Source organism: Fukomys damarensis, unplaced genomic scaffold, assembly GCF_012274545.1.
Source record: "Fukomys damarensis isolate Sample0158 unplaced genomic scaffold, DMR_v1.0_HiC HiC_scaffold_20, whole genome shotgun sequence".
Lineage (NCBI taxonomy): Eukaryota > Metazoa > Chordata > Mammalia > Rodentia > Bathyergidae > Fukomys > Fukomys damarensis.
The window spans coordinates 42,474,168-42,498,079 of NW_022900932.1; the positions used below are offsets into that span (position 1 = coordinate 42,474,168).

At 38.3% G+C, this 23,912-nt stretch overlaps 1 protein-coding gene across 5 annotated transcripts in view; it reads right to left on the minus strand.

Moving 5' to 3' along the window:
- The window catches only part of Myof (myoferlin), a 142,582-nt gene that overhangs the window by 62,909 nt on the left and 55,761 nt on the right, over nucleotides 1–23,912 (minus strand). For 3 of the 5 annotated variants that reach the window (XM_010632083.3, XM_010632082.3, XM_010632086.3), the window contains exons 14-21: nucleotides 22,276–22,344; nucleotides 22,137–22,180; nucleotides 20,442–20,524; nucleotides 17,371–17,409; nucleotides 13,963–14,087; nucleotides 12,704–12,820; nucleotides 4,225–4,402; nucleotides 3,782–3,906 (exon numbers count right to left, since the gene is read on the minus strand). In XM_010632083.3, coding sequence (XP_010630385.1) covers nucleotides 3,782–3,906; nucleotides 4,225–4,402; nucleotides 12,704–12,820; nucleotides 13,963–14,087; nucleotides 17,371–17,409; nucleotides 20,442–20,524; nucleotides 22,137–22,180; nucleotides 22,276–22,344 — 780 coding nt within the window. The remainder of the gene's footprint in view (nucleotides 1–3,781; nucleotides 3,907–4,224; nucleotides 4,403–12,703; nucleotides 12,821–13,962; nucleotides 14,088–17,370; nucleotides 17,410–20,441; nucleotides 20,525–22,136; nucleotides 22,181–22,275; nucleotides 22,345–23,912) is intronic. The other 2 variants (XM_010632085.3, XM_010632087.2) reach the window with 1 other exon arrangement.

Below are 23,912 nucleotides of genomic sequence, written 5' to 3' on the forward strand. Positions count from 1 at the left end.
GCTTTAAAACATTTTTTTACTAGTGTTTGCAGAACTTGCCATTTATAGTAACCTTGGGGAGTGGGTACATGCACATGTTGTACTATTTTTTTTTCAGCTTGCACTAGTTTTTTTCTAAATCTCCTTCCCCTTTCCATCCCCTCCCTTCCTCCTTCTCTAGTTCCCCATCCCACTTTTCATTCTAGTTCATTTTATTAATCTTAGCTCATGTAGTAGCATATAATGTTTACATTCAATAAAGTCATTCAGTTCCTGTACATGGCATGTCTTTATTCTACTTATTTCCCCTGCCCTCCCTCCTCTCCCCTCACCCTCGTTTCCTTAGACCACCTCCCTATTGCAGGATATCCTCTTCCAGCCATCCTTTATTATTCTTTGTTTTTACTTTGCCTCACTCAAATGAGAGATACCATATTTAAACTTGTGTCTCATCTGTTTTACCGAACATTATATTTTCCAGGTGCATCGATTTCCCTACAAATGTTTCAAATTTATCATTCTTTATAGTCCAGTAATATTCCATTGTTTATAAATATCACATTTCTTTATCCAGTTGTATTGATGGGTATACAGGCCGCTTCCAGGGTTTAGCTATTATGAATTGTGCAGCTATAAACATTGGTGTGTCCATTGTTGGTGGGAGTGCAGACTAGTGCAACCACTATGGAAATCAATATGGAGATACCTCAAAGAGCTTGGACTGGAGGTTCCATTTGACCCAGCCATCCCTCTGCTGGGTATCTTTCCAAGAGAACTAAAAGAATCATGTCACAGAGAAGTATGTGCACCCATGTTTATAGCGGCACAGTTTGTAATTGCTAAATCTTGGAAACAACCTATTTGCCCATCCGTTGGAAACTGGATAAAGAAGTTGTGGTTTTTCTATAAAATGGAATATTACTCAGCCATAAAGAGCGAGAGAATAGATTCATTCATAGGAAAATGGATACATATTGAAGATATACTCCTAAGTGAAATAAATAAGTCACACATGTGTAAATACCAAATAGTTTCCCTGGTGTGAATATTCTGCAACAATGCATAAGATTCTAATAAGATTACTGACATTTAGAAATTTGAAGAAAGGAGCTAAAGGTGTAGGGAAGGTGTGATGCGTAGGGGAAGAACAAAAAGGGAAAAGAAAAAATGTGAGAGAATGAAAAGATGAAAATAAAGTGTTTGTAGATGGGGAGGGGAGGAGGGGGTGAAGGGAGGGCAGAGTTAAGGGGAAAAAATGAGAATCAAGACTTGCCATGTAAAGGTACATGATCCCAACAATGAATGTAACTGTACTGTATCCCTAAAATGTACCAATAAACTCAATAAAATTAAAAAAAAAACAACATTGGTGTGTATGTGTCAATGTAATACGATAACTTAAATTCTTTGGGAAAGACATGTACAGGAGGACAACTGGGTCATATGGAGTTTCTAATTTCAGTTGAGAAATCTCCATGCTGACTTCTATGATGGTTGTATTAATTTGCACTCCCACCAACAATGTTGTGGGAGGGTTCCTTTTTCACTACAACCTCACTGGCATTTGTTATTGTTGGATTTCTTGACTACCATTCTTTTCAGAGTAATCTTAGTGTTGTTTTAATCTGCATTTCTCTAACGGACAGAGATGTTGAACATTTTTCATATATTTATTGACTATTTAATTTCTTCCTCTTTAGTTGTCTGTTCATTTCTCTTGCCATTTTTTTTTTGAGGTAGGGTCTTGCTCTGTAGTTCAAGCTGGCCTTGAACTCACTATGTAGCCCATGCCAGCCTCAAATTATGGCAACTCTTCTGCCTCAGCCTCCTGAATGCTGGGATTATAGCCATGTACAACCACACCTAGCTCTTGCTCATTTCTTGACGAGCTCTTTAATTTTAGGTGATTTAATTTTTTTTTAGTTTTTTAAATATATTCTAGATATGACCTAATTATATTTAAGATAAATAATATAATTATATTGAACTAACCCAAGTAATATCTGATCATAATATTTTGACTATACATCTTTAGTAAAAAGGCAATGATAATCATAAACATATACATATGGTTGTTTATGATTAAACTAGAAGGCTTGTTTTGCACAGGGGCTTATAAGAATTTTAAGTTTGACAATGAGTGACTATACGGAAGATAATGGAGACCAGGTTTCTTCCAGAAGAAGGAAAAAGGAAAAACTAGAATAAAAGTCTCTGTTATTGGCTTGGAATTGGAAATATTTTTATAAACTAATGGCCTTTACTGTATTGACAGATAAAGAAAGAAATGCACATATTTATGTGTGTGTACCTGTGCGTGCCAGTTTGACTGCTGATACAGTTTAGAAACAATGATGGATCAGGAACTCTGAGCACTCCAGCACCCAAATCTTGTTTTTTAAACGCCATTCCCTATTGAAGGAACCAGGGCTCCTTTGAGAAATGGTTCTGGGCTAGGCACAGGAAAGTACAAGATAGACCTAGACCATATCGTTGTGTCCTATTGGCATTTGCCAACAGGTTGACCTCAACAGAGGTTGAGGGAGGGAGCACCATGAATATTCAAAGTCCTGGCCATAAAGAGTCACCTTTCTTTCAAGCTTAGCATGTAATGAGGGCAGCTTGACAAATGGGCAGAAAACTGATAAGAACTGAAAAAAAGCTGAAAAATATTCAAAACATAACTGGAAAAGAGATGTGGCTAATTCTCCATCAATTTCCTTGAGAAGGGAATTCAGAAATTAATATTGTAAGTACATTGCAAATCAAATGCAACTTTTCTATATGAACAATTATATTTAATTTAATTATACATTGTCTTTGTAACATAAAATATTGGTTTTAGATTTTTCTATAGTGTCTTAGATCAAGTATGGCCATACATGTCTTGTTTCAGTCCTGGTAAAATTTAGATCTTAGAAAAAATCGACATTAGTAACATTTTAACATTTTTATTTTTATTGACACGGTACACATCAGTTATACATTAATGGGGTTCAGTGTGATGACATATATTGCATCACTTATAACCCAACAACCCTTTTTCTAGCAGGCCCCTCTGATACCTGACATTAATATAATATAGAAATCAAAACACTAATACCCAATAGACTTTATTCATACCTGATAGGGATAAATTAATATTTTTTACATAATTAGAAATATCCCAAACATATTTCCTTTCTCCTCACCAGTGTAGTTGAGCAATACCAACAAGATGGATAATCACAGGTATTCTACACAGTTCCACCAGTAGAAACCAGCCCCTAACCACCAAACAAGAAAAGTTCTTCACTGCGGCAAAAGAAGAAAATTTCCGACTGGTTCCTCTAGCCACCTCTTATCATAGCACGAACAGCAATAAAATAAAATGCAATAAAATTGCATTTCACAACTTCTTTGTGATGAAATGTGGCTGTATGAATACATTATGGCCAATGGAAAGTGAATAGAAATAGGGTGTTTCTTGTGGGACTTTCTTAATTAACATGAAGACTGTGTCGTCTTCTACTCCTTCTCCTTCCTTCACATCAGAGCTTGGGTGCAGTGGTAAGTGGCCTCTACTGGGCAGACAATGGTGATTCCTTAGCTATAGTAGAACAGTGGGGGCAAAGTGGTCCCCCTCTTAAGCACTGTACTAGCTTTGATCCACTTATTTCAGCTGTCACTGCAGAAATGGCTCTTAGCTTGTTGACCGGCCTTGTGTTATAGTGGGACAGCATGTATTTTAACAGATACATCATTTATTCTGGTGAAAACAAAATAGAAAAATGGAAAAAAAATGTAAGGAAGGTAAACTTACCAGCCTCTCTGTCATGGCTAGGAGAGTGTTCACAGCATCCAGGCGATGACTAATATCCTCCCAGTATGAAGTCAGGGTAACGACTGGCTTTGTGTGGCTCCAGGGTAAGTAGTAATAGTGGTTCCCTGGTATGAAAGATCAGGAGTCAGTGAACACCAGACACTTAGACAACAAATTTATTAAAGAGATGTGAAGAGTGAACTACTTAATAATCCATATGCTTGAGGAATAGTTTGGGGTAGTGTGTTCTGTAATTTTATTCAATTAAGCAACAAAGGAATAAGTAGTTCTTTTCCATTCAGTATCATGAAAATGTCTCCTCCATCTTTTTCTTTCCTCTAACAATATGGCGGAAATAATGGCTGCCAGAGGGAGAAGACAGCGCAGTCTAAGGTGCACTGCTATAAGCGCGCGTAGGAGAGAATGGTCTAGGTCAATCTTACCATCAAAAACAGGCCGGCTGTACTGAGTTGTTGAGGCCAAAGGCTTGCAGGTTGTGTCAAACTTGTTGCCGTAGTTCCCAATGCTGACCTCAAACTGAATGGCCTCGCCCACATCTTGCAACATGGTGGCTGAATGGAACACGGCAGAGAGACAGTACTTCCGCCTTCGCTGATATTTCTATAAAGGATGAGCAGGCAGAAAGAACAAACAAAATTACTTTTGTCCTTACTTACACATGGATTTCTAGCAGATGAGATTATAAATCTAATTCATTCTCGCTGAACTAAATGCAAGGGGTTGCTGTTATACTCACACAAGTAGGAAAAGACAGATGTTTGACCGCATCACTGATTGAAATAGAGGGCAACATCCATTGGAAACTGGATAAAGAAGTTGTGGTTTTTCTATAAAATGGAATATTACTCAGCCATAAAGAATGAGAAAATAGATTCATTCATAGGAAAATGGATACATATTGAAGATATACTCCTAAGTGAAATAAGTAAGTCACACATATGTAAATACCGAATAGTTTCCCTGGTGTAAATAATCTGCAACAATGCATAAGATTCTAATAAGATTACTGACATTTAGAAATGGGAAGAAAGGAGCTAAAGGTGTAGGGAAGGTGGGACGGGTAGGGGAAGAGTAAAAAGGGAAAAGAAAAAAATGTGAGAGAATGAAAAGATGAAAATCAAGTGTTTGTAGATGGGGAGGGGAGGAGGGGGTGAAGGGAGGGCAGAGGTAAGGGGAAAAAATGAGAATCAAGACTTGCCATGTAGAGGTACAAGATCCCAACAATGAATGTAACTGTACTGTATCCCTAAAATGTACCAATAAACTCAATTAAAGCTGAAAAAAAAAAGAAATAGAGGGCAAAAAAGTGAAAGTATAAATGTATATCTGTAAGTCACTGCTTAAACAAATTATGTTACAGACATGCAACAGAATGAAAGTTCACAATGACAATCAGATCCACATGAGCAAACATTAAAAAAAATTATTTTACTTTCCTCATATTACTTGTAGTTTTGGAGATCAAACACAGGGCCTTGTGCATGCTAGGCAAGAGCTCTATGGCTGAGCTTCATCTTTGGCCCCCACAATGGTATATTTCAGGTGAATTTATTAAATATGTTTTTAGTATGGGCATATGCATGAAGAAGGTATGGAATACAAGGACTCCGAATGTATATCAGAGAAGGTAGAAAGACTATAGTAAATTTTGTTTTCTACCTTATATATGCTTAAAAAAATTTTTTTTTTGTACTGGGGATCGAACTCAGGTCCTTGAGCTTTTGAGGCAGGTGGCAGAACCACTGAGCTAAATCCTTGGTCCCTATGCTTAAGTTTTTTAATTGCTTAAGTGTTCATCTTCTAATCAGAAAAATATTTTAATGTCAAATTTAAAAATAAGTGAAATTAGGTCTCCTTCCTTCCCTTTATCTTTTTATCACTGGTTTACTGAGGATATGTGTGTGTGAGAGAGTTGAAGATAACCATGCTGAATGTCTACCATCCTAGCAGAAATGATCTGAGCCCTTCAGTCCTCCTTTATGGACCTGAATGTATAAAATCTCTGAATTCATGTCCTGCCCAAATCTTTGCTCAGATGGCATTTCTCCTTTTTATTGGACTATATCCCCATTGACCTTCTGGTCCTTTGCCTTCTCTAGTCAAACAGGCAAGCAACAGCTTAAGTAGTGGCATTTGATTATGTTCTAGGCATTCTGCCACTTAATACTGTCCACACACAGGGCCTGTTCTGGAAGCCTGGTGGGCTCCAGTCTCTGTATACCCTTCCCTGGGTAGGAGGTGGGAACATTGGTGTTCATCACAGTAGCCACATTGCTCATGAATTCCACTGGCTAACTTACAAGACCCATAAATAATTACATTCAGATTACATGAAAGATTTCTCACCAGAGCAGCTTTGGTTCAAAAGCCACTGAAGAAGCACCTGAGAATTCTGTACTCTTCTGTTTGAGACTAGTGGTCACAGAGTTATTAAATTTTGGCATATGATAACTTTTTGCTGTATTTATTTTCTTTCCTCAGTATCCTACTACTTGCAGCACAATCTAGAAGTAAAATAGTGATGCCTTTCACACCCAGGATCTTAATAAAAATTATTTTTTATGACTATCATGTTAAGTGAAATTAGACAGACACAGAAAGATGAACACGTGGAAACTAACAAACAAGAAGGAACTGAGGGGCCAGGGATTTAGCTCAGTGGTACCCCATGTGTCTCCCAAATGCAGGTCCTGGGTTCCATCTCCGGTACCAAAAGCAACAATAACAACAACAAAGATGAACTGAAAATAGAAGGTGGACTGTTAGGGAAATGGGCAAGGACGGCGGGAGGAAGGAGGGCAAGAGACTGTAGGAGGAAGGGTAGCGACAACTGAAACACGCTCTAAGCCTGCATGGAAATGTCAGAGTGAAACCCTTTGATGTGTACACTTAATATGAGTGAATAATTATAATAAAAATACTTGATCCTTGGAGGACGCTTATCACATAACTGTCCTTTCATTCACTGTCCATCCACACCATGGTCCTTATTCAGGAAAATGGGTCATAGTTACAGGCGGACTTTCAGGCTCAGATAAGGGAAGAACATGCTCACATATTTACAGATGAATTTGGGTGAATGTTACAAAAACCTTTGAAAAAACTGTGGCAAAGATAACAAATTTTACCATTTCAGGTGTACAGTACAACGGCATTAGGGCATTCACGTTGTTGTGCTACCATCACCAAGCATCATCCACAGAACCCTTTTATCTTGCAACACTCTATACTCATTAAATAGTAACTCCCCACCCACCCTCCCCCAACTCTTGGCAAACACCATTCTACTTCCTACTGCCTGAATTTGACTACTCTGGGTACCTCATTTAAGTGCAATGATGCAGTATTTGTCCTTTTATGTCTGGTTTAATTCACTTAGTAAATCTTCGGTATCATTGTATAATCCATGTTGTAGCACGTGTCAGAATTCCTTCCTTTTTCCAGGCTAAATAACGTTTTACTATAGTAAGATACCTCATTTTGTTTATCCACTCATCCACTGATGGACACTTGGGTTGCTTTCGCCTTTTAGCTAAAGTGAATAGCACTGCTTTGAATATGGTTATACGAAGAGCTGAGTCCCTGCTTCCAATTCTTTTGGGTCTATACTCAGAGGTGGAATTACCGTATCACACGGTGACTCTGTTTTTAATTTTTCTGAGAACCATTTAAAAAATTTCTGACTGTGAATAGCCTCTAGTCTTGTAGGTGCAGGGAGAGAAAGAAGCAATCCCCTGGACATTTCATCATTAAAAAGTCTTCATTTGGTTAAAGGAATTTTTGACATGGTATAAAAAACTCTCCAATAACATCTTGTCAGAAATGTCTCTCAACATCAATCTTTTTTGGAAGATTTTCTAAAACATTGGTTGTAGCCTTAGGTGCACACAGAATCACTCAAGGAGCCATAAGTTTGGCACTGTGAGTTTAAAAGCTTCCCTACAATGATCGAGTCTCGTTTTGGTAGAGAGACTTGGGCAACTCCAGCTACTTGTCAAGAGCTCTGTTCACAACTAAGCCCTGGTTCAAGAGTGCTGTGGAAACTTTGGGTTTTCAACCGGATTGTGTAAGAATTAAAAAGTAGGAAGTTATTTGTATGTACACACACACACACACACACACACATATACAGTGTAACTTCTTCTTTGTAAACCACTTAGGAGATGATATAAGAACAGGGAAGGAGCTAAAAGTAGGAAACATAATTTGTGATCTGAGTCAGGGCCCTGAAGAAAATGATCAGCATTTAAACTGCCTATTGAGCCAGGGGCTACAGAGAACAGAGCAAGTTCAGGAGGTGGCTGAGCGGAGGAGTAGGGATACCGCCTCTGGCTGGGTCTTTTCTGCCCTGAAAACCTCCACATAAGCCAGGATCTCATCAGAACTCCCTTGATGTTACCACACAACACTTGCACAATCTTCCACAGAAGCCCTGATAGGACCCTCATCCTGGAGAGGCTGAGCTTTGAAAAGAATGGCTGAGGTTTCTGGCCATGACCCACACCCCCAGCTGACTGGTGCCGGTTGTGAGCATGCGCACTCCAGGTGGCACGCTCCACAGACCACACTGCAAGTCCAAGCTCCAGAAGCAGCTGGCCATCTACACTCCTGCCCCAGAGTCTCATTGTCCTAGGTTAGGGCAGCTGAGAATTCTGCCTGTCCCCAGCTCTTTCCCACTTCCCCTGTGCCTTCAGGCTACAGGAGAAGAAAGAGGAAGGAACAAAAAACATCATTTAGAGAAATTATGATCCCCAGTGTTTATTCCGGACCCTCCCTTAGGAGCCTGTAACAGTAAGTTATAGTGGGATGTTTCTTTGCAGGGGCAGAAACAGGCTCTCCCGATTGTCAGTGGTCAGTGAATATTGTAGATGAGGTAACACAGGCAGAAATCTCAGAAGTAAATTCGGAGAAGGAGATGAGATGTCAATCAGGATACTGACACAGGATAACAATTCTTGAAAGTGGTACTTATTGCGGCCAACCAAAAGTGGTCACAAAGAGGTTCCAGTTGAGAAGCAGCAAGAATTCAGTTTCATAAAATGCTCCCAGAATGTTAGGTCGCACACAAGAAGACTGGGAAGGAGGGCAGGGAGAACATAATCCCAGAACAGATCTCTGATCCCGGGGGCAAAAATAGGGTCCCCTGTGGCAGGACGGAGGTTTCAGAAGCTAGGAGATACAGGAACAATGCTGGGTTGGCCAATACTTGGACCTCTCCTCTCCACCTAGTTCCCTGTTGAAGTGGCCAGGCCAGGCTCTGCTGTCTAGCCTGCCTGCTGTCCCTCCAAGCTGGAATAAGGCCACCTCTGCTCTAGAGAGAAGGGGGAGCACTGAGCTATAGGGCAACTATGTTGCCTTTTTGTTGCAGCCTCCTGTGCTCCTCCAAAAACTTATTTACATACCCCGCAGGACATGGGACCTTTGTAAGATGGACAAGGGTCACAGTCTTTTCTGGGTTGACCACTCGCTCACGCACTCCTGGCAGTTGACACAAATATATTTATCTCACTTTTCTCCAGGGCTCCTCACTTGCTTCTGGTGTTGATAGGTCCTCAGAAGCTCAGCTCCTCTCCTGCCTTTTAATGCTGTTAAATGCATTTGTTTCACTTCATTTTTCTATTTCATTTTGGGTTTTTATTAAACTTAGTGCACAAGCTATTTAGTTGGCTGTATTTCATTATTGTGAGCAAATAAAACAAATTCTTTTTTATATACCAGTTAATGAAATGTTATTTTATGCTGTTGACATGTATTATGGGCAATGTATATTATTTGCTAGCTTACTTTTTGCTTTTTTAAAAACTAAATGAAAACGTCTTTGCCTATGTGTTTATTATTTTCAGTAAAGGTAACTCATTTGTTATTTGCACTTCTGTTATTAAAGGGCTCATGTTTTGTATTTTGTTGGGTCACTTCTCTCCATCCTATCTTGACATTTTTTTTTTTTAAAGGAGCCCGGACTTCAATTGTGTTTTGGTGATGAGAAAATTAAACAGGCATAATAATTGTGGAATGTCTGTGCATCATGGCATTTCTTTTAACCCTGAATTCTAACTGACATAGGTAAGAATCAAGGCCAGCCAGTAATTACTCAAGTTGAATCATCATTCCTTGCTGCGTATTTCCTTGGAGACCAGCAGGTGAATTCCAGGCATCCTCTTAGAGCCTGGCAGTAAATACTATGTAAATTCTCCCATTCTTCCCTCTCCTTTTTTTGCTTTTCCTGAATATGTCCTCAAGGTCTATTGTGATTCCTGAACTTTTTGTAGAATTGAGAGTATTCTGGAGTGGATAGAAAGATATTGGCTGGGATCTTTTTGACTGGAGGTTCTGTTGCTTTTGGTTTTGTCTCTTTAACAAGTAAAAAGCAACACTAGCTGGATTCGCCTTACGTGATCTCACAGCATAAACCCCTAAAATCTGTCTATAAATGCTCTTTTTGATTTACAGCCTATCTTGCAGGATTCAGCTTGAAAAGCAAAATAACTCCAGCACTTCAGAAGACAGTTTAATTAGTCATTTTTTGCCATTGTATTATGGTAGACTCATTATTTGTATTTTAGTAAATTTGGGCTGCTATCATACAAATGCAAGTTGACTACTTATAAATAACTATTTCTCATAGCTCTAGAGATTGGGCAACCCCAACATTTGGATGTAAGCAGATTTGGTGATAAGAGCCATTTTCTAGCTATGCCTTCATGTGGTAGAAGGTGCAAAGAGGCTCTCTGAGGCCTCACCTCATAAAACCATCACTAGGGGGATTAGATTTCAGCATAAGAATTTGCATCATGCCACTTTGGAAGGAATTTGTTTCTGAGATAAGAGCAAACCTCAAAATTCAAGAGTATCATAATATCCGATTATTTTCCCATGAACAATAACAAAGTAACTGAAAATTCGGGGGGTCTCTTACACCCTAATTGCTGTGCCAGTGTGGGGAAGAGTGAGCCATAGAGTCTCACCCTCACTGGTCTTCTCACCCCATGGTTGGCTAGATGCACTCACTAGAAGTCCCATACCTGCCCCTCAGAGCATCTTCTTTAAACTCACCCCTTAGCCAAGAAATTCTGGGATGATTCAAGAGTAGTCAAACCCTTAATGTTATATGCAAGAATGACCTTCTGGTACTAACCGTATAATGTTATGATTTATCAATTGAGGGGGGTATGAGGATTAAGGTAGTGAAGCCAAATTTGATAATTTATTGAGAGTTGTCCCCCAATAAATTATTGTAAAAACTTTGTCTTCATATCCACTTTTGTAAGAAGTTAGCTCAGCAAAGCTAAAATAACCTAAGCAAAAAGGCCACCCTAAGACTTTTAAAGTTGATACACTAATGTGTAAAAACTGGAAAAGCTGCTGTGTTAAAAGCCATAAGCAACTTCTGATTCTAGAGGCAGAAACATAAGTTCACATTCAAGGCTTTGTTTTAGAAAAAAATTTTTGATGCATTCCTAACTGTAAAGGAAAACAAACTCATACCATACCATAATTCTTTCACAATTTAAATAACCTGCATTGAACAGTTCTATTTGGTAACATGAGACCCTAAGGTCATGTTTTAGCCAGAGATATGTTACAGTTCTTGAGGGAAGAGATGTTTCATTTCCTGTGTAGTTAGGCTGACCCTGCTCTTTGTTCCTGGGGTGATACGATGTGCGGGGTTAACAGAGACAATCTCAGGAGGAATCATTTCTTTCTAACGGAAATGACAAAAGATGGGAAGTGGTCTTCCTCAGGAACTAGACTATGGATGTTTCAAATGTGCTGGAAGACAGAAAAATCTAGAACATACTGCTTTGGGTAGTAACCTAATGTAATTGCCATCTTGGAAGCGAGTGGCAAAGCCTCATTGTTCTGAGGGAGAAGGGAAAGTTTCCTCTAGGAGTGGATAGTTACCCTGTCAATCATCCTGAAAAGGGACAGATTTTGTAATAGGCAGACATTAGATTAATGGAAGGAAGAAAGCAGCCCTTGGATGGATAACTCCTGGCAATTGGACCTGACTCTGAGATGAAGGAAGATGGGTTCAGTCTAGAGAAGAATCCAGTCCCGCCACAAGAAGATACGCTGAAATAGACAGGAAGGCTATTATGAGAGACTCAGAAAGCTGGTCTGAGCTCTTGGGTTCACAGAATAGGCATAGTTAGCAGCTGCTTTGTGTTACCCATTTCACTGCTTCCCTACTTGTGTCCCAGAGCTGAAAGTTTTTTAGGAGTTGCTGTTTGATTTCTCCATAATGAGGGTAAAGGAGAGAAAGTCCTGCCCTGTGCCCAGAATGGAAAATAAAAGCAGCCCAAGGACTGGAAGTGATTTGGAATCAGCAGGGGAGGGCCTGAGCAGAGAAGTATCAGGGAGTGGGTTGTTCTCGCAAATAATCCAGATTTGTGGGACCCAACAGCATACACTTGGGACTCTAGGAAGTAGGTAACAAACGTGAAAAACTTCTGGTCTTCAAGGAGAAAGAGAGGCTCAGTGCAATTGTAGCTTAACTTTGATTGGCAAATTCTAAGGTTAACTCCTCAGAACACCCAAGTACAATTAGTAAATAGAGTATTCGGTTCTTGCCAGTTTTGGGTAGGGTGTTAACGTCTCAAAGAATGAAGCCAGTCTCATCACCCTCACAGGGCTGTTGCAGACACATCAAGAAGTTATTGGACACTGCCTACCTCACAAGTGCAAGGTCCTGAGTTCAATCCCCGGTACAAAAAAAAAAAAAAGTTGTCGGAGGCACTTGTTAGAAGGCAGGTCTTTTCTCCAAACTACCACTGCTACCTTTTCATCCCGGGATGTTCCCTTTGGGTCTGCTTGCTCAAGCAGTTATTGCCAGCCATTTTACCCTCAATCCTTTAAACTACCCTTTGACCTGCCATGCACGGCTCATACTCTAACATTTACCTCAACAACCAGCAGGTCGTCATTTGAAATGGGCTCAAGCTTCTTATCTGGTGGTGTCTTTTCAAGCAAAGTGCTTAATTCAACCAAGATCCTGCCTCTGTAGGCAACTCCTTCTCCCTGAAAAGCAAGAGTACAAGATTATTTCTCTAGGCATAGAAAATAGCAAAAAGAACTCGGTCTCTTCAGTCAGACTAATACTGTTACAAAAATGTTACGCTTCCCATGATCCTAACCTCCAAAATGAATCAACGAGCAACTTTTATAGGTAGATTCAGTTCTTTGATATCTGAATGAAAAGCCCCCTCCTCTACAAAGGATCCCAAAGAGCACTGTTGGGTGTTACAAAAGAAAGGGATCTTAGCCATGATGAAAATCAGTCTGTAGATCTGGCAGTGGTAGGGAGGTGGAAGTGAATGGGGATCTAAAACTGTCATTTTACTTTAGCAGAACACCTCTGGTTCTATCTTTATTAACTTGGCTCCTTTTTCTCATCTTCTTGGAAAAAGGAGGCTTCCATGCTGGCAACCATAGGAAATTCAGAGAACGCAGGAAACAAATGAGGAAGATGTTCTGAGTACAGTAGAGTATGATGAGGAAAAGAAATTATTTCTCCCACCATACTCAGCAGTGTAGACATTAGAATCTTCTGGAAAGTAGGGGAGACCCCAATCCCACAGCTGTCTTCTGCCTTTCCCTTCCAAGAGCTTTTCTCTCATTTAGTCCCTTTCCTGGGTCTTGGGAGATAATTAAGAGAGAGGTCTGGCTTCTCCTGTAGTGGAAAGAGCATTTCTTATCTCTGACCTCTTGGTGTTCTTATATATGAAATTAAAGGGTTGGATCAGATCAGGAATAGCAAAGTGTTTCAGCAGGTATGTCAGTGACAATTGTTTGGTAAATTTCTGGAATATTATATGGAAAAGAATTGTAAGGAATTGAACCCAGGGTCTAGGCAAGAACTCTACTGCTAAGCTACATCCCAGCCCAGCATTAATTACTGATGCTTTCTGTAAGTATAACAGTGGAAGAGAGAAAATGCCATTTAACATCACCAAATTAGATAATCTCCAGAATCTTTTTCTCTTTTTGCACTCTGAGACTCAAGGAGCATAACACACTTCGACACTTGATCAGTAGAATGGTAGGTCTCGAAATGAATTAGGAGGATGTCCCCAAATATAATACTTAATTATCATCATCATTATAAGAAGAAATCACATTTGCCAGTACTCATTAATAACAACTTTAATTGAAAAACTAACCTTTCCAGTATTTAGGTCATCATAGGGGTCTGGGAATCCTGTGTACTCTCTAGGACTTCCATAAAGGTTCAGATAACAAGGTCCAAATGTTGGAACAAAACCCACCTCTGTTTCTCCTGTATTTACTGAGAAATAAATGTCATCATTGAATTTTAGGCTTTTAACATTGGACCTATTGAAATAAATATTAGTTATTAACTAATTAGTGAGATGTTTTTCCTCCATTTTGTGAGTTAGTTGTGTTAGTGGAAATTATAAGCACTCCTGAAACTTTCCAAATTTCCCTTTATTATTACTAAAAATATATGTTTAAAAACATTTCAGGTGTATTTTGGTTAATTTTATTCTTAAAAAAAGATAATATTTAAAAGAAAGAATAATGAGATTTTTAAGTTGACCGTCACATTTTTTGCAAGTTTATAATTGGCATTAAATACTTTATTGGCAATTGGAGTAAAAGATTATGTTTTTTCAAGAAGTCATTCAAATGATATATCAGATTAATTTTATTTGTCCCCAAAAGATATAATTTAACCTCAGATAGTTAGTATAAATCTGGCAGATGCTATTATAAACTTTTATATGTAGAAACGAACTACCTGCCTATGGTTATAGAGCCATATGACAATCAGAAGTGATAAGAACATTATCATTCATTACTTTCTATTCTGATGACCATCTGATAAACTCTACATTTCTTCTACTTGGATTCAAGGAAAGGCACTGAGGAAAGTGTAAGAAAACAGCTATAACAGGAAGAAACCATGTCGAGGGAATGTAAGAGCTGATTTCAATTGCTTGAATGGCTTCCATATGGAAGAAAAATGTCCTCATCTCCAAAAAGCAGGGTGAAGACCACAGCTGGAAGATACGTGGAAGCCAACTTTGATTCATTTGGTGTAAAGAAGAGCTTTCTATGAATTATAGATGCTAAACAATGGGACACATTACATTCGGCATAATCAAAAGAAACTTTAAGGCATACTTCAGCCTGTCTTTTATGATGTTTTCAAGATAATTCTTGCTATGAATATGAAGTTGACCAGAGCATTTCTATGGCCTTTTCAAACTTTAAACTCAAAGCTAAGGGTGAAAGATAAATGTTGAGTAGCACGTGAGCAGCATGAACATTAATACACAATTAACCTAACCATATACACATGCACTTCACAATCATTTTCATGATGTGGAGCTCCCCGTGTGTCTAAATGAGAGTGTGCACTTTGAGAGGCAGATACAAACCCTGGACAGTGAATAAAATTAGCCAGAAATTTCAGTGAAGAGAACAAGAGAAAAGAAACATTTAAGTTAAAATATAGAAAAGTAACATAGGACAGCCTACTAATGAAACGCCACCACTAGGGTAAAACGTTTCACATCTCTTTAAAAATCTCTTGTGACTTATACAGGGGCCAATATTTTCCCCAGCAGAGATTTCTCTGAATCATCTATCATATTCCAGACAATTGGACAGGATAAAACAAAACTATTATATCTGAGTATATAAATCGGTTTGGCTTCATTCAGTCTGTTCTATGGGACATTGCAAAATTGACTAATTAATCGTTAAGTTGAATTTAGGTTTCTTTCTTAGTGCTGAAATATTTGATATGGGGAGGGATATTGGGTAGGAATAAAGGGTTAAAGTAGAAGCTCAGAGGAAAAGAAGTAATTTTAGAAGTTCAATTACAGAAGGTGTGAGTTGGAATGGATGTTCCAGCTAGTGCACTTAGCTGTGTCCCATAATGGATGGGGAAACAGAAGCCTCCAGAAGAGAGGTGACTTGTCAAAGATCCCATACGTTGGAGATTTGGGCTCAGACCTTGAGTGTCAAAGCTCAAACAAGGTTTCCTTTCATTACACCGTTCATTCCTCTGATCTGATCCTACCTCATCTCCACCCGGTTCCATGGGCGACTGTGTTGTTGGTCATAAGCATTTGCCTTTCATTAAAGATGCTCAGGGATTAAAACACAAATTGCTTTTTATTGCAATCCACTGCCTGGACTCTGATAACAAAGGATTAATTCTTTTTTTTTTTTCAAGAAAATCTCTTCTACAATTTAAAACACGTAAATGGCACTTTGTTTAGTTGGGCATTAACATGAAGAATTCTCCTTCCATGTGTTCATATCTCAATATGGTCACCTGGGAAAACCTATCCTCACTCACAAACTGTGTGTCTTTCTTTCTTGAAACATTTGTGACCCAATTTATGTGCAGTTATCACATCAAACTTCCCAATGTCCTTCCTGAAGAGCCAACACAAAATAAAACAAGATGTCTTTAGTCTGGCCATCAAGGTTTCCTCTCACCTAGCGACAAGCACTTTTGAAACCTGTATCTCCGTGCCTCCCTCACGTCTCTGAAGTCCTTGGTATTTTGGTCTTCTATAAATTACTTTACATACTAATCTTTAGAACCTCAGATAGCTGCTTATCTCTGTGGCTAGAGTACAAAACCGTTCCAGAGGAGTGACAGGATTTAAGTATTTTATTTTGATTTACTAAATACACAGTACTGGTTCTATCATAGAGTGTCGTTACATAAATATTTATTAATTGGTTGAACAAATGAAGAAATAAAGCATTTCCAACTCTGCCATGTTTTTGGAAAACCTATGGACTACTTTGTATTTATATAAAGTCTGATAAAAGATAATGAGACTGATCTTTTTTTCAAACAAGAATTGGGCATTTACAGTAATGGAAAGGCCAATTATATCGCCTTCTATTTGCACATAGGCTGAGAGTTTGCAAAGCTTTCCAACATGCACTCCCTTCTCCCACCACAATGCTGGGCAGTTACCATGGCAAATGTTAGCATATTTATCTGGCAGAAGATCTTTTTATATCTCCGAATCTTCATCTATTGGAGGAACAATGACATCTGCCTCAGGAGAACTGTGATAGTCACATTAAGCAAACTTGCAAAAAATGCCGAGTGCTGTACAAACCGAAGTACATGAGCTGATGCTTCAAATTTGGGAGCTGACCTTTAGGGCAAAAAGTGGAAAATGCTCATATCTTACAATCTAGATAGCCAGAATGAAAGTGAGAGAAAGATACTTCATACATTTCAGAACAATTGATTTAGTGCTTCGTATCTCTACTTACTGAACTTTTAAACATAATAATGTTATATCTCACAAAGGAGTATTTGCAATAAAAAGGGATGGTGTGCGTCCAATTAAACACTTAGACTATGTAGCAAGGCCTTGTTAGCATGTTTGTTTTAAACTTAGCTATGCAGAACAAACATACAATGTGCATAAAAATCATTAGTCTTGCAAAACTATTTGTGAAATAACAAAATGTCAACAAAGATTCTAGACGCAATCAATTAATATATTCTTAGTAAGATAATAGATAGGAAGCTCTAATAGACAGCAAAATTACAAAGCATAAACCTGTATACGATGCAGCCCCAGTTCCCGAAGATGAGAAATCTATATAGTAAAAATATGATTAGTTAAAAAACAAGAGAAACATGAGCATTACACAACAGACACCACTGAAGTTAATCAAATCTCGTGCTAGGTAAGTGGTTTAGCAACACCAGAAAAATTCAAAATTTAGACCCACATCACATGACTCTTTTGAAATGGGGTAATGTGAAATGGCTCAAAACTTTGTGACAATTGGCAGCACCATCACACATATAACCCAAATTCGTCAGCCCCAAGTAATCAGGTATGTAACTGAGAAGAGTTAGCTCTCCACAGCCAAAGGACACCTAGTGAAGTCGACAACACTCCACAATTTCAGTAACACATTTACTTGTCTTGTGGCTGACTTACTTGGGACTGAGGCCAGAAAATCCAGGTTTAGTCTGAAGCCGTGTAAGCAAATGCCTATAGTTAATCATACATTATTTCATTCACAGCATGGTTTGTTTCTTTTGAGGGGATGACAGCTCATTGTTTTTTTTGCAATCCTGTAACAGGCTGCCTGCTATGAAGTCTCAGAGACAGGGAATCAAACTGCTTGTAACAACCTCTGCTTTTAGTTCTTGTGGATGTTATCCCTCTATCACTAAATTAAATACTTACACAAAGTATTTTTAATAATTATCTTTAGATAATGGTAAATGACTTCCTAATAACAATAAGTGGATTTTTACATCTTCCATAGCATTCTAGCATGATTTTTATTATAGTGTGGGAATCAAGCATGGCATGATTTTCAATTCCTACTGGTTCTCTGTAATTTATTTTATTTATTTTTTCCTCATTGAGTTTATTGGTACATTTTAGGTATACAGTATAGTTACATTCATTATTGGGATCTTGCCTCTACATGTATGCCTATAGTTAATCATACATTATTTCATTCACAGCATGGTTTGTTTCTTTTGAGGGGATGACAGCTCATTGTTTTTTTTGCAATCCTGTAACAGGCTGCCTGCTATGAAGTCTCAGAGACAGGGAATCAAACTGCTTGTAACAACCTCTGCTTTTAGTTCTTGTGGATGTTATCCCTCTATCACTAAATTAAATACTTACACAAAGTATTTTTAATAATTATCTTTAGATAATGGTAAATGACTTCCTAATAACAATAAGTGGATTTTTACATCTTCCATAGCATTCTAGCATGATTTTTATTATAGTGTGGGAATCAAGCATGGCATGATTTTCAATTCCTACTGGTTCTCTGTAATTTATTTTATTTATTTTTTCCTCATTGAGTTTATTGGTACATTTTAGGTATACAGTATAGTTACATTCATTATTGGGATCTTGTACCTCTACATGACAGGTCTTGGTTCTCATGTTTTCCCCTTGTCCCCACCCTCCCTTCACCTCTTCCTCCCCTCCCCATTCATAAACACTTTATTTCCATTTTTTTCATTTTCTCACATATTTTTCTTTCCCTTCTTACCTTTCCCCTACCCTTCCCACTTTCCCTACACCTTTAGCCCTTTTCTTCCTATTTCACACTGTCAATACCTCATTAGGATCTTATATACTATTAATTATAGTTTATTCACACAAGAGAAACTCTTCGGTATCTACACATGTGTATGGTTCTCTGTAATTAAGTCTATATGCTTATATTTGGATTGCTCACTCCGTAAGAAGAGGCTGCTAACATTATTTATGGGAACTAAATCACATGCACGTGTTTTGGATATTTTCTGTGCATTCAGATGAGTCTAGAATACACTTGAAGAACCCTTAGCTTTCTGTCAGTTACACAGCTATGAAGTATACAAGCTAAGATGACTGTCCTACCTTTCACCTTCATTCTTTTTCCTCTTTCATTTCCGATATCTAGCTGTGGTACTTTTATATTGTGATGGGTGATGAAATTTATACTCTATTCTGAAATTGGGCTATGGGTTTAGTAAAAACAAAATAAGTAGTATTTACTCTACAACAACCATATAAGTATTGTTCTCTGTAGAGAAGGAAAGGGTTGAGATTACATTCCTTTCATTACACCTCCACTATCGTGTTTCCATTTTCAGTAGAAAATGTTTAAATGGGATCTTTTTACCTTTTACCATTTGCTTAAAATAATGTCATACATGGCTTTATATTTGAACTATATCTTTATTGCTCTCTTCATTTTTCTATGGATTTATAACTACCTGTTTTTTTAGCTTCTTGAGATAGAAACTGATATTTTCTTCACCACATCTCTAATCTTCCATGTTCTTATTCATACTATTGCTTGGGTTAACACTATTTTAAGAAAACCTATAAAGTCTTCTTTTAAAATGAAGATAAGAGGAAACAAGTTTCTCAAGATAAAAGTCTGTCTCAAATTCTCTCCTTTGTCTTAGTATATTTGATCTAGTGGCAAAGAATTTTTGCTTTGGTAACAAAATGTAAGATGCTTATATTAATGTCTGAACATTACATTTTCTTCTTATCTTGATTTGGGGGAGGGTACCAGGGGTCAAACTTAGGTCCTTGTGCAGACATTTTCTTCTTATCATCTTAACTTCTTTCCTTTATTATCTACTTCAATATCTGATATATCCACAGAATTATAATGCCAGGCACAGGTATTTCTCCAATTTGCAAAACAATGAAAAGAAAATGTATTGATTTTCAGTACCTGTTAAAATGAAAACTAAATGCACATTACATAGTTCATTGGCATCTGGTCTCTTTGTTATCAATAGAAACAGCTGAGAGGGGAATATTTCTTTATGTTTGGGTGGATTTGTGTCAACACTATTCTAAGAAAGTGAAGTGTTGGTACTCTGTATTTACAATAAAGCAATTTATGAAATGGCTACTGACAAAGGGGTTTTGTATGTGAATAGGAAAGCTAAAATCAGTAAACTATTAGTTGCTTCTATTTTTAATTATTTTGCTGGCCATCACCAAAACATCACTGAAATGCTCATAGTCTCCTCACATTTACCTTTTAAGAAACTAAGCCTATTGCCAGGTGGCTTCCCAAGCTTACGTTTTCTCTGGGAGTTTTGTATCCCGTCTTGTTCTAGATCTGTTGAATGACTCACCTTCTACTTCTCCACCAGAGGCAGCAATTTTAGAGAGGTATAGATAAGTTGTTCCAACTACATCATTTTTAGTAAGACGGTCCCTGTGCAAAAGAACAGGTTAAGGCCTCTTACTCTAAAAATATGTTTTCATTTCAACAATAACAAAGAGCTGGAAAATACCACAGACCTCAGAAATCATCCTGTTCAGGAATTTACTGTTTTCAAAATCACCCGAAAATTTCTCACCCTCATCTCCAAGCATTTTCCAGTTAAACAAGTCTCTCTGTGCACCCAATCTACACTAATGTATTGGAGAAAGATGAGGTAAGTTTAGGAAAAAAAAAAAAAACTACATTCGTAATAACAACAGGTAATTGGAAGTCAGCTCTATCACAATCAGCCTACTGCAAAATTTATAGTTCACAGCTATCACCCAAGCTAAATCCTGAGAGTCCATGAGACCTCTAGAGCACTTTTAATTTACAGCCTGAGGTTTGAGCATGCCTTAACACTTTTCTTTTGCTGTGGTACTGGGGATAGAACTCACACATTCTAGACCAGCGAAATTCTTCCACTGAGCTACAGCCCCAGACTGTAAAACTTTTTTTACACTAAAGAATGGAATATTTTATCCGCATGGCCCAACTGTGGTTCTCAATGAATGCTAATATGGTCATCAAACAAAATCAGACCCATTCTTCTTCTCCCAACATGTCCTCTTGCCATAATGCCAACAGGGTACTAACATGAGAGTCAAGCACATTTGTACAAAGGAGAAAAACTATGGAGACATCCTGGCAGGGTGAGAGCCTTCTGGCTCTCTAACCATCCAAGTGACTTGGGCAAGTTACTTGACCTCTCTCAACCTCAGATTCTTCCTTTGTAAAGTGAAGCTAACAGTAGTTCCTCCTTCACAGGGTTACTCTAAAGACTAAATGTGGTGATGTATACCAGGAAAGGCTCAGTGCCACGCGCTTAACAGTGCACAAAAAATGAAAGCTAATATAATAAGCACTGAGGCTGATTATGATGACGATGAATTTGCATATTTCTTCTCTCAGAGAGCTGAGCTCTGTTAGTTGAATGCTCCATCCAACTGCAGCATTCTAAGCATGATCCTGTTATGGCCAATCAGTGCTGGGGTGCTTCTAGTATTCCATTAGAACATTTCAGTGAATTTTCTTTGCCTTCAGTTAGGTGGTTTTATCCACTTTTCTTTCTAATAATAACAAAGAATCACTCTCAGAATGTCTTGGTTATTCTTCCCCAAAATAATTCTATTTCTGATGTTTATTTTGGACAGCCTAATGATGTTTAAATCCTTGGTTTTATCTTTGAGCATTTTCAGACAAATTTCCCATTCTTTTGTTTATGAGATATTAAACCAAGATATCCAAACCATTAGCATTAATATTATTATTATTTAAGACCCCCCCCATTCCAGGAGCAGTTTATTGGAATGAAGTAATTTCTTCCTGTGGAAAGAACATAAATATACTAAAGGGCTGGGGATTTAGCTCAGTGGTTCTACCACCTACTTCGTAAGTGCAAGGTCCTGAGTTCAATCCCTGGTACCAAAAAAAAAAAAAAAAAAAAAAGAAAAGAAAAGAAAGAAAACAAATATACTAAAAAAAGTAAGATCAGCTAGAGTAATGTTTAAAATACCCATGTTTAATTCTTTAGTGTATAATTAGATGTCTATTTTCAACTCACCAGTCAAATACAGTTAGTTTTATTTTCTCACACATTGAAGGAAACTGTTAAAAGAACATAGAAAAAGGTAATTATTTCTCCATTTATTCAGTAAGTATGAAAGTAGTCTTACTTTTTCTGAAAGAAAAGAAAGTCAAACCTTGATCTGAAGATTGACAACTTGATTCCACTCAGGGTTCGCATTTTTTTCAATTATATTTGTGCAGACCTGCAAAAGCACCAAAGCAAAACCATAGACTCTCAAGTTTCTAATTTCTGACAGTTCAGAATATATGCATACTGGATGATGATTTTTATCAGTTCACTTACTGGTTATATACTTAGTAACCTATTTAAATTCTATTATTTTTCTTTTCTTTTTTTCTTCTGTGCTTGAGATTGAACTCAGGGCCCTAAATATGCAAAGCCTGTGCTCCACCCCTAGCCTGCAAACTCACCACTCGGCCCCCAACTATTTTTCTCAATATGATTTAGTAAAATATGATGTGGGTTCTATATTGATATTTGTTATTTTATGCACTAAAAGCTTTTTAAAATCCATCTCTTCATCAATTTCAAATTGCCAGATGTCCAGTATTAGATTGAGGTAACAAAACAAGAGTTAAAGTTTATCGATCATTTATTATACACTGCTTGATAAGCCTCCCATCCCCAATACATCCAAATGGATCAAATGGATGCTGCCCACCAGCCTCCTCCTTACCCCTCAAAGTTCTTGTCCCAGTGCTTCTGTCTCCATTTACACAGCTGCTCGCGTGTAGAACCAGAGTCAGCACGACATCTACTCCTGCCGCTCACTTTCCCCATGCAGTCCGTTAGTAAATCCTGACATTGGTAACTCTGTGCAGACACTGAACCATTTCTCCCTCAGTGCCCACAGCTGGCTCCAGTGAGAATCCCCTCTCTTTCTTGCCTTCTGGCTTTCACGTCATTACACTGTGTAACATCATCCATGAACTCACAAAGTACCTAGAATGAAGTCCAGATCCCTGCCCCTCCATCTCTCCGACCTAGACCTGGGTTCAATTGTCTCCCACTTTCTCCTCCTCCGGCCACACAGACATTCCTGTGCTGCAAACAAGCCTCCTCCACTGCTCTTCTCTTTACCTGAAGCTCCTGTACCTCAAATCTCTGCACATCAAGGCCTCTGCTTAAATGTTACTTTCGGAAAGGTGTCCCATCCAGTGATTTCACTAGCTGTGCCTCTCCACACTGGTCACGTCATATCACCTGCTTTATTTTCTGTAGTTCTTAGCACCATCTCAAATTATTCAATTTCTTATTTCTTTGTTTATTGTCTGTGATGTGGTTTCCATATGTTCACCAAAAGTTCATGTGTTGGAAACTTAATCCCTCAACTCATACTCTACTGGTATTTTGAGGTGAGGCTTTTGGGAGATAATTAGGGTTAGATGAAGTTGAGAGGATGTGGCTCCCTCCAGGATGATGGCAATGGTGGCTTTATTAGAAGAGGAAGTGAGACCTGAGCTAGCATCTGCTCTGTCTCCCCATGTGATGCCCCATCCCTAAGATGCAGTGAGAAAGCATTCGCCAGATGTTAAACAGATGCCATTTCCATGTTCTTGGATTTCCCATTCTCCAGAGGCATTAGCCAAATGAACTTTTATTCTTTTGTGTGTGTGTGTGTGTGTGTGTACTGGGGATGGAACTCAGGTCCTTGTGCTTGAGAGGCAGGAAGCAGCACCACTGAGCTAAATCCCTGGCCCCAAACTTTCATTCTCTGTAAATAACCCAGGCTCAGGTATTTTGTTATAG